The 14,884-nt window shown below is 45.8% G+C and overlaps 1 protein-coding gene across 1 annotated transcript in view; it reads left to right on the top strand.

Annotated features, from left to right (window-relative positions):
• The window catches only part of LOC115097189 (fer-1-like protein 4), a 359,866-nt gene that overhangs the window by 152,519 nt on the left and 192,463 nt on the right, over nt 1-14,884 (top strand). The window contains exon 14 of the mRNA XM_029612774.1: nt 9,835-10,021. Within this exon, the coding sequence (XP_029468634.1) occupies nt 9,835-10,021 (187 nt within the window). The remainder of the gene's footprint in view (nt 1-9,834; nt 10,022-14,884) is intronic.

The following is a 14,884-nucleotide window of genomic DNA, read 5'->3' as shown; positions in this document are numbered from 1 at the left end:
CGCGTATGGAGATGTGACAATGTTCACTTACACTCTCCTATAGGACATCATGAAGACAATGTGGGAATATCCATAATTTTTTGCTTCTTGTAAATAACAAGGTGAACACAACATATGGGGGGCAATATTCAGAATGTCTGCATTGGGCAAAGTCAATGGCTGCTTTTTACCTGCGGACTTTGCACTAATTTTCAAAGTGAAAGTGCACATGTACTTTGACATTGAAACTTGTTATGGGAATAAAGTACTGGCGGTCATTTGCACTTGGTTTTTGTGTGAGTACTTTTTCAAAGAAAATACCATGTGTAGAGTTGAAAATTCAATCAATGCACATGATTTTCCTCCTCCAACCAAAACACATCCTCAGGAATGCCTCCTCTCAATGCGGCTAAAAATGCATGTGTTGTAGAAGGTTGCACATACTTTTAGCTGCGTTGAGGGGCAATTTTCAGACAGCCAGTTTATGTGTGGAAGTCACTGTTTACCCACATAAGTGGCTTTGAACATTGTTCTCATTTAGGCCAAGCAGCTCCTGAATTTGGTCACATCTGACTGCGACATTAGAGTGTGGTGGTTAAATTAGTGCTTAAGAGGGCCAAAAACCTAAAGGCACGTGCATCTGTCCTGGCAGGCCGTAAACATAAGAATTTGGAGCTGATTGGGAAGTGGTTCTTTCAAGAAATATTACTTAGTTCTCACATAGTGAAATTCCAGGTCTACAAAATCAAATACTTGCACATCCTAAAGCATGAACTACAAACTTGCGCTCGGTTTTTCCTTCAAGAGAAAGAAGAGGAATTTCACTTCTGTATAAATAAAGAGGAGTGAGAGATACATCCAATCTAGTCATAGAAACATGACGGCAGATAAAGATCATGCAGCTTATCCAGTCTGCCCATCCAAATCTCCTGTTTAGCCTTATAGTCCCTTCTTCTCTGTCAGAGATTCTTTGTGCTTATCCTGTGTTTTCGTGAATTCCTACACAGTGAACATGGAATGCCCCAGAGAGTGGGAGCCCCTATGTTTTGAGCCCTATTGTTAGTGTCCTGTATAGAAATCTTGTGAGCTTGCTCTAGGGCAGAGTTAGGCAACTCCACTCCTTAAGTGCCACAAACAGGTCTGGTTTTCAGGATATTCACAATGAATATGCATGAGATATATTTTCATACAATGGAGTCAGTGCTAACAAATATATCTCATGCATATTCATTGAGGATATCCTGAAACCAGATTGTAAAATACCTAGTAAAATACCCATGTCATGCATAGAGAACATAGACAAATCCTCACTTAATGTAGCATAAGGGAACACAAATTAGAAATAGAAAAATGTAGAAACCAATTGAACTGGAAACCCCAATAAGTCAAACTCTACATGCACTGTAATATTGGAGAAATAGAAATACATTTCCTCCTTTGCTGGGCAAACTACAAAGATATTAGAGGTGCTCATTTCCCAAAGCTGCACAATTAAAAACCCCAAAAATAGCTTGAAAATTTGAAATAATCACAAACTAATAAATTCAGCTATGCAAAAAGGAACTTGAGAGGTTTGTTGTAGGTATCTTATGACCATCATATATTGCCTCAAGATGCTTTTTGGCTTATATATGAAGCCCGTGAAGCACTGGGCTTATCTAATCATAGGTCGCAAGAATGCCTAATATTCTCCATACGGAGCTATAGCACAAGATAAGGCACTGTATGTTGAACAACTATTACGTGCACTTATCTTGAATCCACTGTTAGCATATGCAGTCCTGAAGTCCATCCTCCAACACAGCGGTGTTTCGGAGTATATTACTCCTTCTTCAGGGAGCTTCAGGAGACGAAGTACTTCAGGACTACATATGCTAACAGTGGATTCAAGATAAGTGCATGTAATACTGGAACAAGGCTTGACAAACAGGTGAGCTTAGCTGAGGCAATACTGAATTGCACGGCCAGGGTTTAAATACCCGGTGCGGGGTCGTTATAGCCTGGTGCACACCTAGGAGAGCAGGAGTGGTGGCTTTCCTGCTACATCAAGCGGCCAGATTCAGCTGACATCTAGGAATTCTTTTGTCTTTGGACTGAGCTGGAGAAACATCCACTGGTTTATCCTGTTCTACAGACAAGGATCCTTCAGAGGAATGAAGATCATCATGTTGAATGAGGGTAGCCCCTGCAGTCTTGGCAGTGGTTTCTACTTCCATGATGAAGGACTTCAAAGATTTGGAATGGTCAGCTAGGGCTCTTGGTCGTCCTTCATAGCATAAGCTGGAACTGGATGTATACAGGAGCAGCAGATCCGGTCTTTAAGGCAAGGTGATCTGGAGCAGAGCATCCAGAGATGAGATAGCGCAGTGCTTCTGGCAGGATAGACCCCAGTGGTTGATCTGTAAGTTGTTCCAGTCAATGGTCAGTTGATGGAGTCTGAGCCAGAGTAATCCAAGTACCAGAGGGCTGGATGCCTTACATAACACATAGAACTGAAGATTTTCTCAGTGAGACTGTATCTGCATGGTAATAAGCATGGTGGCAGCGGTCACATGGCCAGGTAAGGGTTCTCTGAAAATGGAAGAAATAACACGAGGAGTAGTCAGGCTGGTAGTAAGGCAGCTACATTGATGTAACAGTAAATCTCGAATAAGGTCCCAGGCTGTAAATTCATCTTTTATTCTCTCAGATAATCCTTGCCAAAAAATGGTGGTTTGGCTCTCTTTACCCAAACCAAGTTTGGAAGCTAAGATATGGAATTCTACTGCATATTCACCAACAGAACGATTGTCCTGATGAATACAAGGAGCTCTGTGGCAGCGGACATGACACATCCAGGTTGATCAAAGATCAGATGGAATTGCTGAATGAAATTGTCCAAATTCCTGAGATGCAAATCATCTTCCTCCCACAAGGGAGAGGCCAAAGCGAGAGCTGCATCATCCAACAGGGAGAGTATATATGTGATCTTGACATGGCCATAAAAAAACAAGTCGGCTGTAACTCAAATTGCACACGTTAAAGAATCCTCTGCATGCTTTAGGTTCACACCCATATCTTGGAGGTGGTGGTCGCTGAATCAAGGACTCACCAGTCTGGATAGGTGCCAGTGCAGGGTTCGCCAGAACTGGAACTGAGACTGAAGCTGGACGTTGGGCTTGTATTATGTCTAAATGATGTGACAAGATCCATGAGTCTTTTACTTGATCGAGTTGCTGCTGGACCTATTGCATGAACTGGTGCAGAAGACCAATCATTTCTGTTTTTTGCTCCTGCATCTGGGTGATCAAGGCAGTGATGGCCCATTGCAGGGATGCATTTACCAACCTCATGGCCTCAGCAAACTATAATGAAATGTGTACGCGTGAGCTCCTCTTGCTGTGACGCAGCCTCATAGGTAGAGTCCAGAGACCCATGCCAGCAGCAGGTGAGCAAGTCTTGGCATGGGCCAGACTATGACTGAGTCTAAAGTCTATACAAAGACCAAGCTGAGGCTGAAGCTAGGCAGGGACAAGGCTGACACCTTCAGGCAAGGCTGGAAGAAATGAGCCATTGATTTGAATATCTAGTGATGCCCTTTGGCCTGTGCAACGCCATGGCTGTTTTCCAAAATTTAATGAACGATATTTTGTGGGACCTCCTCTACAAATGTGTCATTGTATACTTAGATGACATCTTGATATTCTCCCAAGACATGACCACTCATCTGGAGGATGTCAAAAGAGTGCTGCAAAGACTCTGTGAGAATCATCTATATGCCAAGTTGTCTAAGTGCAAGTTTCACAAGGAATCAGTGCCTTTCTTGGGGTACATTGTTTCCAACCAAGGTTTCCAGATGGACCCACAGAAGCTGGAGAGCATTAAGAAATGGACACAACCCACTGGTCTAAAGGCTCTCAGATGTTTACTAAGTTTCACCAACTATTACAGAACATTCATCAAGAACTACTCCTCACTCACTGTTCCGCTTACAGCCATGACGAAGAAAGGTGCCAATGTTGCCAATTGGTCTACTGAGGCAGTAACAGCATTCCAGAATCTAAAAGACGCCTTCTTGAGCAAGCTGTGCCTCCATCACCCGAATCCAACTAAGCCCTACATTGTTGAGGTCGATGCCTCAGATGTTGGCGTAGGGGCCGTACTAAGCCAGGCTGGTGATTCCAAAGCCTTACACCCATGCTCATTTTTCTCCCATCGCATCTCACCAGCAGAGAAGAACTACGGAATAGGAGATTATTATAATTAGTGAGGTTTGGGTGGACCCTTGGACACCATGGCAGCTGACCACACCCACGGGGGGCAGTCCCGTGAGGGGCCACAGGTCAGGCTCAGCTGAGGACACACAAACACAGAGATTGATCTTTATTTAAACAATTTTGTGTAGCCACCAGAGGTGGCAGTGATGAGTAGTTGAAGTAGCCCGGCTGGGCTAGTATCCCTCAGGTGCTGGAACAGCGACTCCTTCGGTAGCAGTGCTGTAGTGGAAAGAACTGAGAATAATGAGTACAGTGGAAAATGAACAAGCTCCAGTATGGAGAACCCCAGGATAGGAAGAGCAGGCCCTCGAGGAGCGAGTACCTGATCCCTGAGAGCTGAGAGGCTTGAAGGAGATGTACTCACACAGCGGTTCCACGTAGGAGATGGCACCAGGGCTGGAACAGAGGCAGGCCCTCAAGGAGTGAGTACCTAGTTCCAGGGAAAGCTCTGAGGTGGAGATGGTAGTACTCACTGGTGTTGAAGATAGTGAATCCTTCCAGGCAGAAGAGAAAGTAGGAGCAGGCAGCGAGTCAGGGAACATGGGCCCTCGAGGAGCGAGTACCAGTTTCCTGATAGCGACCTGAAAAGCAAGTGAGGCCCCCGAGGAGCGGGTACCCCGTTAGCGTTAAGAGTCCAATGAAGATTGGAGGCAGAGTAGCTGGGTACGGAGAGAGAATCCCATCCGTAAGATTCCCTTTGCTAACTCAAAGGCTAGCAAACGGTGTAGGCTTTAAATATCTGGGCAGGGTGACGTCATCACAGGGGGATGCCCCTGAGGTTTGCGCCAAGTAGGAAATAAGAGCGAGGGCCGCGTGGAGCATGCCCTAAGGTACAGACAGAGCATGGCGAGAGGCAGCGCCCAAGCCGGTCCGGGGACGCCAGAGAGGATGGCAGACAGACGCTGTGGCAGCCAGGCGTCTATTAACAGCAAGAGGAGGAGCAAAAGGAGAGAGGTAGGAGGAGTGTAGCCATCGGGAAGGGACAGGTTGCAACAGAGATAAGGAGCTCCTGGCAATAAAGATGGCATTCGAGGAGTGGCGCCCTTGGCTCTAAGGAGCACAACATCAGATCACAGTCTTTACAGACAATAAAAATCTGGAGTACCTCCGCCATGCACAGCGCCTAAACCATAGGCAAGCGAGATGGTCTCTGTTTTTCAACAGATTTGACTTTGTGCTGAAATACCGCCCTGGGGAGAAGAATATCAGAGCAGATACCCTATCTCGCTCCTTCCTCGCTGAGGACATTCCAGTTGAACCGCAACACATCATCGACCCGAAAAGAGTTATCTTGGCAGCTACTCACTCTGTACCTGTGGGTAAAACCATTGTACCCAAGAACCTAAGAAAAAAGCTGCTAGCATGGACTCACGACTCCAAACTGGCTGGACACCCTGGTCAACGCAGAACTCTGTCTAAACTGCAAAAGTTTTACTGGTGGCCCACCATGAAGGAAGACACATTCTCCTACGTTGCTTCCCTCACTAACTGTGCCAGACAGAAAACACTATCTGGTCGTCCTTGGGGCCTACTTCAACCCTTGCCAGTACCAAACGAGCCATGGACTCACATTGCTACAGACTTTGTGGTAGACTTACCACTCTCAGCAGGAAACAACACGATTTAGGTAACTGTAGATCGGTTCTCAAAGATGGCTCACTTTGTGGCTCTCTCTGGCTTACCCACAGCTATGGAGCTTGCTAAGCTCTTCATCACGCACATCTTCCACCTACACTGCATGCCTAAGCACATAGTCTCCGATCAAGGAGCCCAATTCACAGCTAAGTTCTGGAAGGCATTGTACAAGAAGTTTGATATTTCTCTCAACTTCACCTCAGCATACCATCCACAGTCTAATGGGCAAACAGAGAGAATGAATAGGACACTCAGGCAGTTCAGTCGTGCCCATGTGGGCATCCGCCAGAATGATTGGGCTGAACTGTTGCCCTGGGCTGAATTCGCCATCAACTCTCATCCAGCAACATCTACTGAATCAACACCATTCAAAGTGGTCACCACTACCACTTCCACTGTCAGTGTCGTCCCGGCAGCTCAATCTAATGCCAAAGATATTCAACAACTATGGACTCAGACCAAAGAGATGCTTCTTAAAGCAGGACAACGAGCAAAGAAAGGATACGATGCTCATCACTGCAAGGCTCCAGATTTCCAGCCTGGTGACAAAGTCTGGCTATCCACAAAGCACTTAAGACTTAAGCTACCTTCAGCTCACTTTGCTCCATGCTTCGTTGGACCTTTTCCCATTCTCCAATGATTGGGCAATCTCACTTGTAGTCTGAAGCTACCACCAGCATTGAAGATTCATAATGCATACCACGTCTCACTATTGAAGCCATTGATCCTTAGTGAGTTCTCTACCAAGACATCTGAACCTTCACCAATAGATGCAGAAGAAGACATCAAATACAAGGTAGACACAATCCTTGACATAAGAAAGAGAGGCAGAGTATGGGAATACCTCCTGTCATGGGAGGGTTATGGACCTGAAGAAAACTCTTGGGAACCTATGGCTAATATCATGGATAAAGAGATGCTTCAACAATTCCACAGAATGCATCCTCAGAAACCAAGACCAGGTAGGAAGCCTGGAGGGCGCCCTTTGAAGGGGGTACTGTTGCATCCGTCGGTCCTAGACGGCTTCACCCCATTCGCCTTACCTTGTTCACGACTGCTCCCGCTTACCTTGGGAAAATGGCTACCGCTGCGTCTGCAAGCGGCCCTCTCCAGCGTCCCCAGAACGGCTATGGTGCTGCCTCCTGCCATGTTCCTCCCAAGGACCTCCTAGGGTGCGCGCACGCGCGCTACCCTCATCTTTATTCCAGCTATGGCGCGAACCTCGGGGGCGTCCCCCTCAAGAGATGTCAATCTGGGTATTTAGCCTGCCCTTACGTGCTAGCTAATCGAGTTAGCAAGGACTGGATTCGGACTTGGATTCGTCCGGTCTAAGCTACTCTGCCGCTTCCGTGTTGCCGCTGGAAGCTCTCTCTCTGCCCTTTGGGGTATTGACTAACCTGGGTACCCGCTCCTCAGGGGACCTCTGCTTTATTTCAGGTGCCATACAGGGATCAGGTACTCGCTCCTCGAGGGCCTGCTCTCCCTGCCTCGGTGCCAGTACTATCTACTTCAGCCTGGTGGAATCGCATACCTACTGCTACCATCTAGTGAGTAATCTAACTCTCAGTCTGTTTCATCCACAGCATTGCTTCGCTGGGAAACCTACACTGGAATTCCCCTATACCAACGGGGGGAGAAGGGTCCTCTCTGCCAAGGGTCCCGAGTCTGCTACTTCCAGACTACCTCACTACTGCCACCTCTGGTGGTATACATCAAGCTGTACAATAAAAGATCTAATTCTGTGTTTGTACGTCCTGAGTCTAGCCCAGTACTGTGGCCCCCCACAGGGCCCCTCCCCATGGGTGTGGTCATCTGCCTCAGTACCCAAGAATCCACCCAAACACCGCTTAACCATAACAGAACACAGACTGTCCCTTACCTAATACAGAAATAACAGATTAAAAATTAGAAACAGAAACATGCAGACAGAACCAAAATAGAAAGCCTGAAAAAGCAGACTCTGAGCAGTGGAATTCTAAAGAAAGAGCAAAATACAAAACTATAAGGAATGCACATTCCCAAAGACAGCATATATATATTAATCTTTGTTATTTGATCTTTTTTTTTCTAATGAATTGCTGCAGAACTCTTTTTTTCTACTTTTCCCTTGTTGATCGTTTCCTAATTCCTTCTTTAGGATCTCTCTTTTCTTTCTGTTTCTTCTCTCTTCTCCCATCTTCTTCGTTTTCTCTCTCATACACCAATACAGGTTCATGCTTTCTCACAGGCTCCCTCACACACATACATACAAGATCTCTCTCTCATGCTTTCCGACACATATACAAACTCTTACTCTCACATGCTTTCTCTCTCTCTCTCTCTCTCTCACATATACACACTCACAAGCTCTCACTCTTACATGCTCTCACAAACAAGCTCACTCTCATGCTCTCCAGCACACACACACAAGCTCAATTTCACTTGCTCTCCCACACACACATACATTCTTACTTACAGTACATGCTCACACACACACACACACACACAAACTCTCATTCTCATATGCTCTCCTACACATACACACAAGCTCTTATTCTCACATGCTCTCCCACAAACACACTCAAGCTTTCACTCTCACATGCTCTCACACACACACACACACACACACAAGTTCTCATTCTTACATGTCCTTGCACACCAAAACAAGTTCTCCTACATGCTCTCTCTCACACACACAATCTCTCTCTCACAAGCTCTCCCACAAACACATCTAAGCTCTCTCTCACAAGCACTCACACATACACACACACACACACACACACTTTCAGATGCTTTTCCTCCCCCCCACACACACACAGCTCTCACTTGCACATCCTTTCCCCCACACACAAGCTCTTATTCTCACATGCTTGCTCACATACACACCCAAAAGCTCTCATTCTCACATGCTGTGCCCCCCCCACACATACAGGCTCTCAGTCTACCACTCACACATGGAGGCTCCCATACAGACACAGGCTCCCACTGTCTTTCTCTTTCACACACATATGCTCCCATTCACACATACACACAGGCTTCCGCCCTTACACACACACATATGGCCTTTTCAGCCACTGCCAGACCCTTTTTTCAGCCGCTACAGGATGGGATCCACAATGGCCTCACTGCAGCAGGTCTTCTCCTTAGGCTGCTATGAGATAGGCTCCGCAGTGACCTCACTGATGCAGCCCTTCTCCTTGGGCCTCCACGAGATGGAGTCCGAGGCGGCCTCACTGACACAGGACTTCTCCTTCAGTGCTGCAAGATTTGCAGCAGACTCGATGATACAGGCCTTCTCCTTTGGTGCCATGAGTTGAGATTCGCAGTGGCCTTGCTACTGCAGACCTTCTTTGGTCACTGTGAAATGGGATCCACGGCAGCCTTGCTGCAGCAGGCACTCTTTCACCATCACTGTACGGGATCCACAGTGGTCAGTCTTCAGGCCTATTTGGGTGTCGAAAGACTCAGTGGGCCGCACCCAATACTATTTTTAAAAGACTTGATGGGCCAACAGGAAGGTAAGGATGGACCAGATTTGGTCTGCGGGCCATAGTTTGCCCACCCCTGATTTAGATAGATAATTTACAAGCTGGTCCACTAAGCCATTAGAATGAAGGGTTGAACACTCAGGACTTGGTATATGTTTCTATAGTACGGGATAAAGTAGTTGACCTTTTGTATAATGGGGGATGGAGCACTTGGCCTTAGGTATAATGGGAGAAGGCCACTTGATTGTTGGTATAACAGAAAATAACGGGAGCTGGAGTGCTCATCCTTGGTATAATGGGGGATGGAGCACTTGTTCTTATTGTTTTGACAGGAAATGAAGCTCTCAGCCTTTGATATGAGGGGAGATAAGCAATCAGCCATTAATTTAAACAAGAGTTTTCTTTGAGTGAGCTGTATTTATAAAAGTACTATAACGTACTGTAAACTAGTATAGTACATACATATATGACAAAGTCATAATTCTCTTCCATGTCAGGGAGAAACATCTGTTGAAAACAACACTACAGATCCTGAGTGGAACGAGCAGATCAGTTTCATCGAGATGTTCCCACCTCTCGCTAGAAAGATCAAAGTGCAGGTGCTAGATGATGCGAACATTGGGGATGTGGCTTTGGCAACACAATTCATTGATTTGCAGCAGATTTCAGATCCTGGCAGGAATGGTGAGTTGCAATGTTTTTCTAGTATAGCAGGGGTTCCCCACGATCTCCTCTCAGCTTTACAGTCATAGCAGAGATTCTGGCATCACTCAGTTGAGTTTCTTCATTAAAGTTATAATGTGACTGTGATGTGCTTTCCGATCTTTGTGGGCCCCATTTAATGTGTTGCTGTGATATTTATTTTCTTGATATCAATAAGGTCTCTGGTTACTGTTACCATGTGCCCATGATGTGCTTTCTCCTTATTGATAGAGACCCCAGTCACTGTTACTGCATGACCTAGATTTGCACTGTCTTGTCAGTGACAGGGACCCCAGTCACTGACCCTAGTCACTGTTACTATTGTGACTGTGATGTGTACTGTCTTGTTGGTGACAGGGGTCCCAGTCACTGTTACTATTTGACTGTGATGTATGCTGTCCCATTGGCAAACAAGGCCCTCAATTACTGATATGTGTGACTGTGATGTATGCATCCCTTTGGTGACAGGGCCCCAGTCACTGTTACTAAATGTCCATGATGTGTACTGTCTCGTTAGTGACGGGGGCCCCAGTCACTGTTACTATGTGATTGTGATGAGTGCTGTTCTGAAAGTGATAGGGTCCTCAGTTACTCTAACTAAGTGTCCATTATGTGCACTATTATGGCAGTGATAGGGGCCTGTGGAATTATGTGGTTAGGTCCCAACAGGGGTGAATCAAGGCAACATGCTGCCTGTGGCAAGGGATGAGATGGTACCCGCCCTCTGTGCCCCCTCTTTCCCACTTTTCCACACACACCCTCACACATACTCTCTCTCACCCCTCCCAAGCACCCTCACACATGCTCTCTCTCCCCCCCCCCCCTCCCCAGGCTCACAATCTCTCTCACACATACACACACAGACACACACATACACACACACACCCCTCTACACATACTCACTCTCACCGGAGCCTTCAGCTTTGCTGCAAGCAGGACAGACTCCACTTGCTGCACGCATGGGCCTTCATCTTCACTGCGAGTGTGTTGCACTCTGCAGGCGAAGCGCTCTGCTTGCAGCATGCGGGAGGCAAGCTCCATCTTTGCCATTTTCTGCACAAAATTGCATATGAGATGTAACAAAATTTGAGACTTGTATTCACAATCCTGCTACATTTTTTTAATTATTTTATTGCTTTTATTGTTTTAATTTTGATTATAGATATTCTGTTTTTTCAGTTTTAATTTTTATGCTTGATTATTTTGTTATCTTTTTATCTGTATTTTTTCATTTTTAAATATATGTTGCTTTGATTAATCTGTAAAGAAAGGCAAATCATCACATTTAATAAACTAAACTAAACTAATGAGGCAAGTTGTTGATGAACGGGTTAAAAGGTAAAATGAAAGAAGCTATTTTAGCTAAAACATCTTCCCTCAAAAATTGGTGTTCCAGAAGGGAGGCCTTAGGAAGCCTTGCCTTCTGTTTTATTACGGGAAAGCTAGGAGAGCGATCCCAACTTGAGGGGAATGTGTGCCCTTGGACCTCGGCACGATCCCAGACGAATCCAAGACCGCACCGCGGGTTGGCGAGACCTGTGCCAGCATGGGCGAGGACAAAGTCTGCCCCTCTGCTGGACCTGCATGCTTCTGGAAAGCCAACAACATTATATTGGTTATTGAACAGTCCTCCGACCATTCCCAGCCCTTTTGGACCTGCCGCTTAGGATCGGCAAGAAGCAGCAGGCCGGACTGAGGATGAGGGCAGAAGGAGTCCTTGTGACACAGAAGACTCAAGACGAGACGAGAAGACCCTGGAAGTGGATGAGGATCTTGGAAGACTCTCGACAAGACGAGGAACTTGGAAGACTCTTGGACGAGACAAGAAGCTTGGAATGTTCGGACATTGGCACTGACTCTCATGGTGCCCTACACAGTCCACCCGAGGGACTGGTCGTGGACCACCCTGTCCCACTGCGCGCCCTACACAACCTGAAGAGGCTGGTCATGGACCACGCGGAGAGCAGGAAGGGAATCCAGCTGAGACGAAACTCCAATGACGAGACTGGTGTCATCTGGAGAACCACAGGAGCTGGAGGGACTGTAGGACTCGGAAACACAGGAAGAGGATCCAGCTGAGACGAGACTCCAATGACGAAGCAAGGTGTCATCTGGAGAACCAGGAGCTGGAGGATCAGGAGGACTCGAAATGAGCGAAGGAGGGCGGAACCTCTGAAACATTATGAAATGGAACATCAGGAAGCCTGGAACATCAGGAAGTGAAACATCAAGAAGTCTGGATTGGGAATCTCAGAACATGAAGACATGGAACATCAGGAAACCACGAAGACTCAGGAAGCAAGACAAGACATGGAACTCCAACGAAGAACAAAGGATCTGATGGAGCGCTGGAAGACGAGACTTCCAGGAGCAAGTAACTCCGATGCAAGGCAAGGCAGGACTGAAGGTGAAGCCCTCTTATAGGGCTGAGACAGGAAACAGTCATCAGGTGGGGCCAGGGCATATCTGGCTGCGAGCCCTTTAAATCTTGTGAAGAGGCACGGCCCGCATCTTAGGAACAGAAAGCAGGAAGTTATGCAGGACCATGACCAGCGGCCATGCTACTGCTAATGCCAAAGAACAGGGCAGGGCGAGGAACAGGCCCAGCATTGTCGGCAGCTCTCAAGCTACAGGAGGCAGACCGAGGAGCTGCTCCAGCCGCAAGGAAGACCGGGGACTGTGGCCTCCAGGCCGCGAGGCAGGTAGAGAGAAGGTAAGAAGCTGCCCATGAGGGCAGAATTATAACAATTGGAAGAAGGATCCATCTGAAGATAATAGAAAAATGCATAAGCACTGGCAAGTTACATACAAAACATTGATAAGACAGGCTAAGAGAGAATTTGACATGAAGCTGGCTATAGAGGCAAAAACTCATAATAAAAACTTTAAAAAATATATCCGAAGCAGGAAGCCTGTCAGAGAGTCGGTTGGACTGTTAGATGATCGAGAGGTTAAAAAGGCACATAGGGAAGATAAGGCCATTACAGAAAGACTAAATGAATTCTTTGCTTCCGTGTTTACAAATAAAGATGTTGGGGAGATATCCATTCCAGAGAGGGTTTTCAAGGGTGATGATTCGGATGAAGTGAACCAAATCACAGTGGATCTGGAAGATGTAGTAAGCCAGATTGATAAAGTGAAGAGTAGCAAATTGCATGGACTAGATGGTATACACCCCAGGATTCTGAAAGAACTAAAAACCTGAAATTTCATATCTATTACTAGTAATTTGTAACCTATAATTAAAATTATCCATTGTACCTGAAGACTGGAGAGTGTGCAATGTACCTCCAATATTTAAAAAGGGCTCCAGGGGTGATACAGGAAACTATAGACTAGTGAGACTGACTTCAGTGCTGGGAAAAAATGTGTAAACCATTCTAAAGAACAAAATCACAGCACATATAGATAGACATGGTTTAATAGGACACAACCAGCATGGATTTACCCAGGGAAGTCTTGCCTCACAAGTTTGCCACATTTTTTTGAAAGGGTTAATAAACATGTGAATATAGGTGAGCTGGTAGAAGTAGTGTATTTGGATTTCAGATGGTGTTTGACAAAGGCCTCCTTGAGAGACTTCTTAGAAAATTAAAAAGCCATGGGATAGGAGCAATGTATTTTTGTGGATTGTAAACTGGTTAAAATACAGGAAACAAAGAGTAGGATTAAATGGTCACTTTTCTCATTGGAGCGAGGTAAACAGCGGAGTGCCTCAGGAATTGTACTTGGACTGGTGCTTTTTAATATATGTTCTGTCTGGTGGCCCGCAAGCTGCAAATCGCCGCGCTCATCTTCGTTGCCAGAGGATATGGTTAAGGCAGTAAGCTTAGTTGGGTTTAAAAAAGGTTTGGACAAGTTCCTGGAGGAGAAGTGCATAAACTGCTATTAGTCAAGTTGACTAGGGGCAGATTTTTAAAAACTACGCCCGAGGGTACTTTTGTTCGTGCGACCGGCGCAAACAAAAGTACGCCGGATTTTAATAGAAAGGCGCATAGCTGCACGTATCTTTTAAAATCCAGGGTCGGTGTGTGCAAGGCTGCGCAACATCGGCAGCCTGCGCGCGCCAAGCCGCACAGCCTGCCTCCGTTCCCTCCACCTTCCCCTCCCTTCCCCTACCTAACCCACCCCCCGGCCCTAATTCTCCCCCCTACCTTTATTCCAAAAGTTACACCTGGAATACACCTGGAAGTTGTCAGTTTTTTAAATATTGCAATGTACATAAAATAATTTCATGCCTCGGGAGACCATACCTTCCAATATCTGATCTGAAAATAAAGTGAGCTTTTATTTTCTTGTCTTGATTGTCTATTTTACACTTGATCTTTTCTCTTTTATCATCTTGCATATCTTCTAACCTTGTTTCCTGGTTCTCCTTTCCTCTGTCTCTCCTGCTGTTAAAACAAGGACAAAAGAGCTGGCTGGGGATCCTTTGGGGGCACTTTACCCTTTCTGGATAGCAGGGAGGGAGAGAGAAGACTCCTGGCAGTGCTTTTTCCTTTGAGATAGCAGGGAAGGAGCTGGAATCCTGCAGGTAGCCTTTTTTTTACTTTTAACAAAGCACTGTAGGGAGGGAATGGAAATGCCATGGGTATTTTTCTTTTTTTAAATTTTCTCTTTATTGAATGTTATACATAATAAACAAAGTAATATATACCTTGTAAGAAATCATGAAGTGTTTCACAATGAAAACAGATTAGCAAATAATAATACAATAATAATACGAAATATATACAAAATGAAAATAAACATACTTGTTTCACACTTACAGCATCATAGAGGCAATACTGAGGGGAGGAAAACAAATAACAGGAAAAGACAAGTAGATTCAAATCATTTTATCTT

This window comes from Rhinatrema bivittatum, chromosome 8, assembly GCF_901001135.1.
Source record: "Rhinatrema bivittatum chromosome 8, aRhiBiv1.1, whole genome shotgun sequence".
NCBI lineage: Eukaryota > Metazoa > Chordata > Amphibia > Gymnophiona > Rhinatrematidae > Rhinatrema > Rhinatrema bivittatum.
This window is presented reverse-complemented; position numbering and strand designations above follow the sequence as displayed.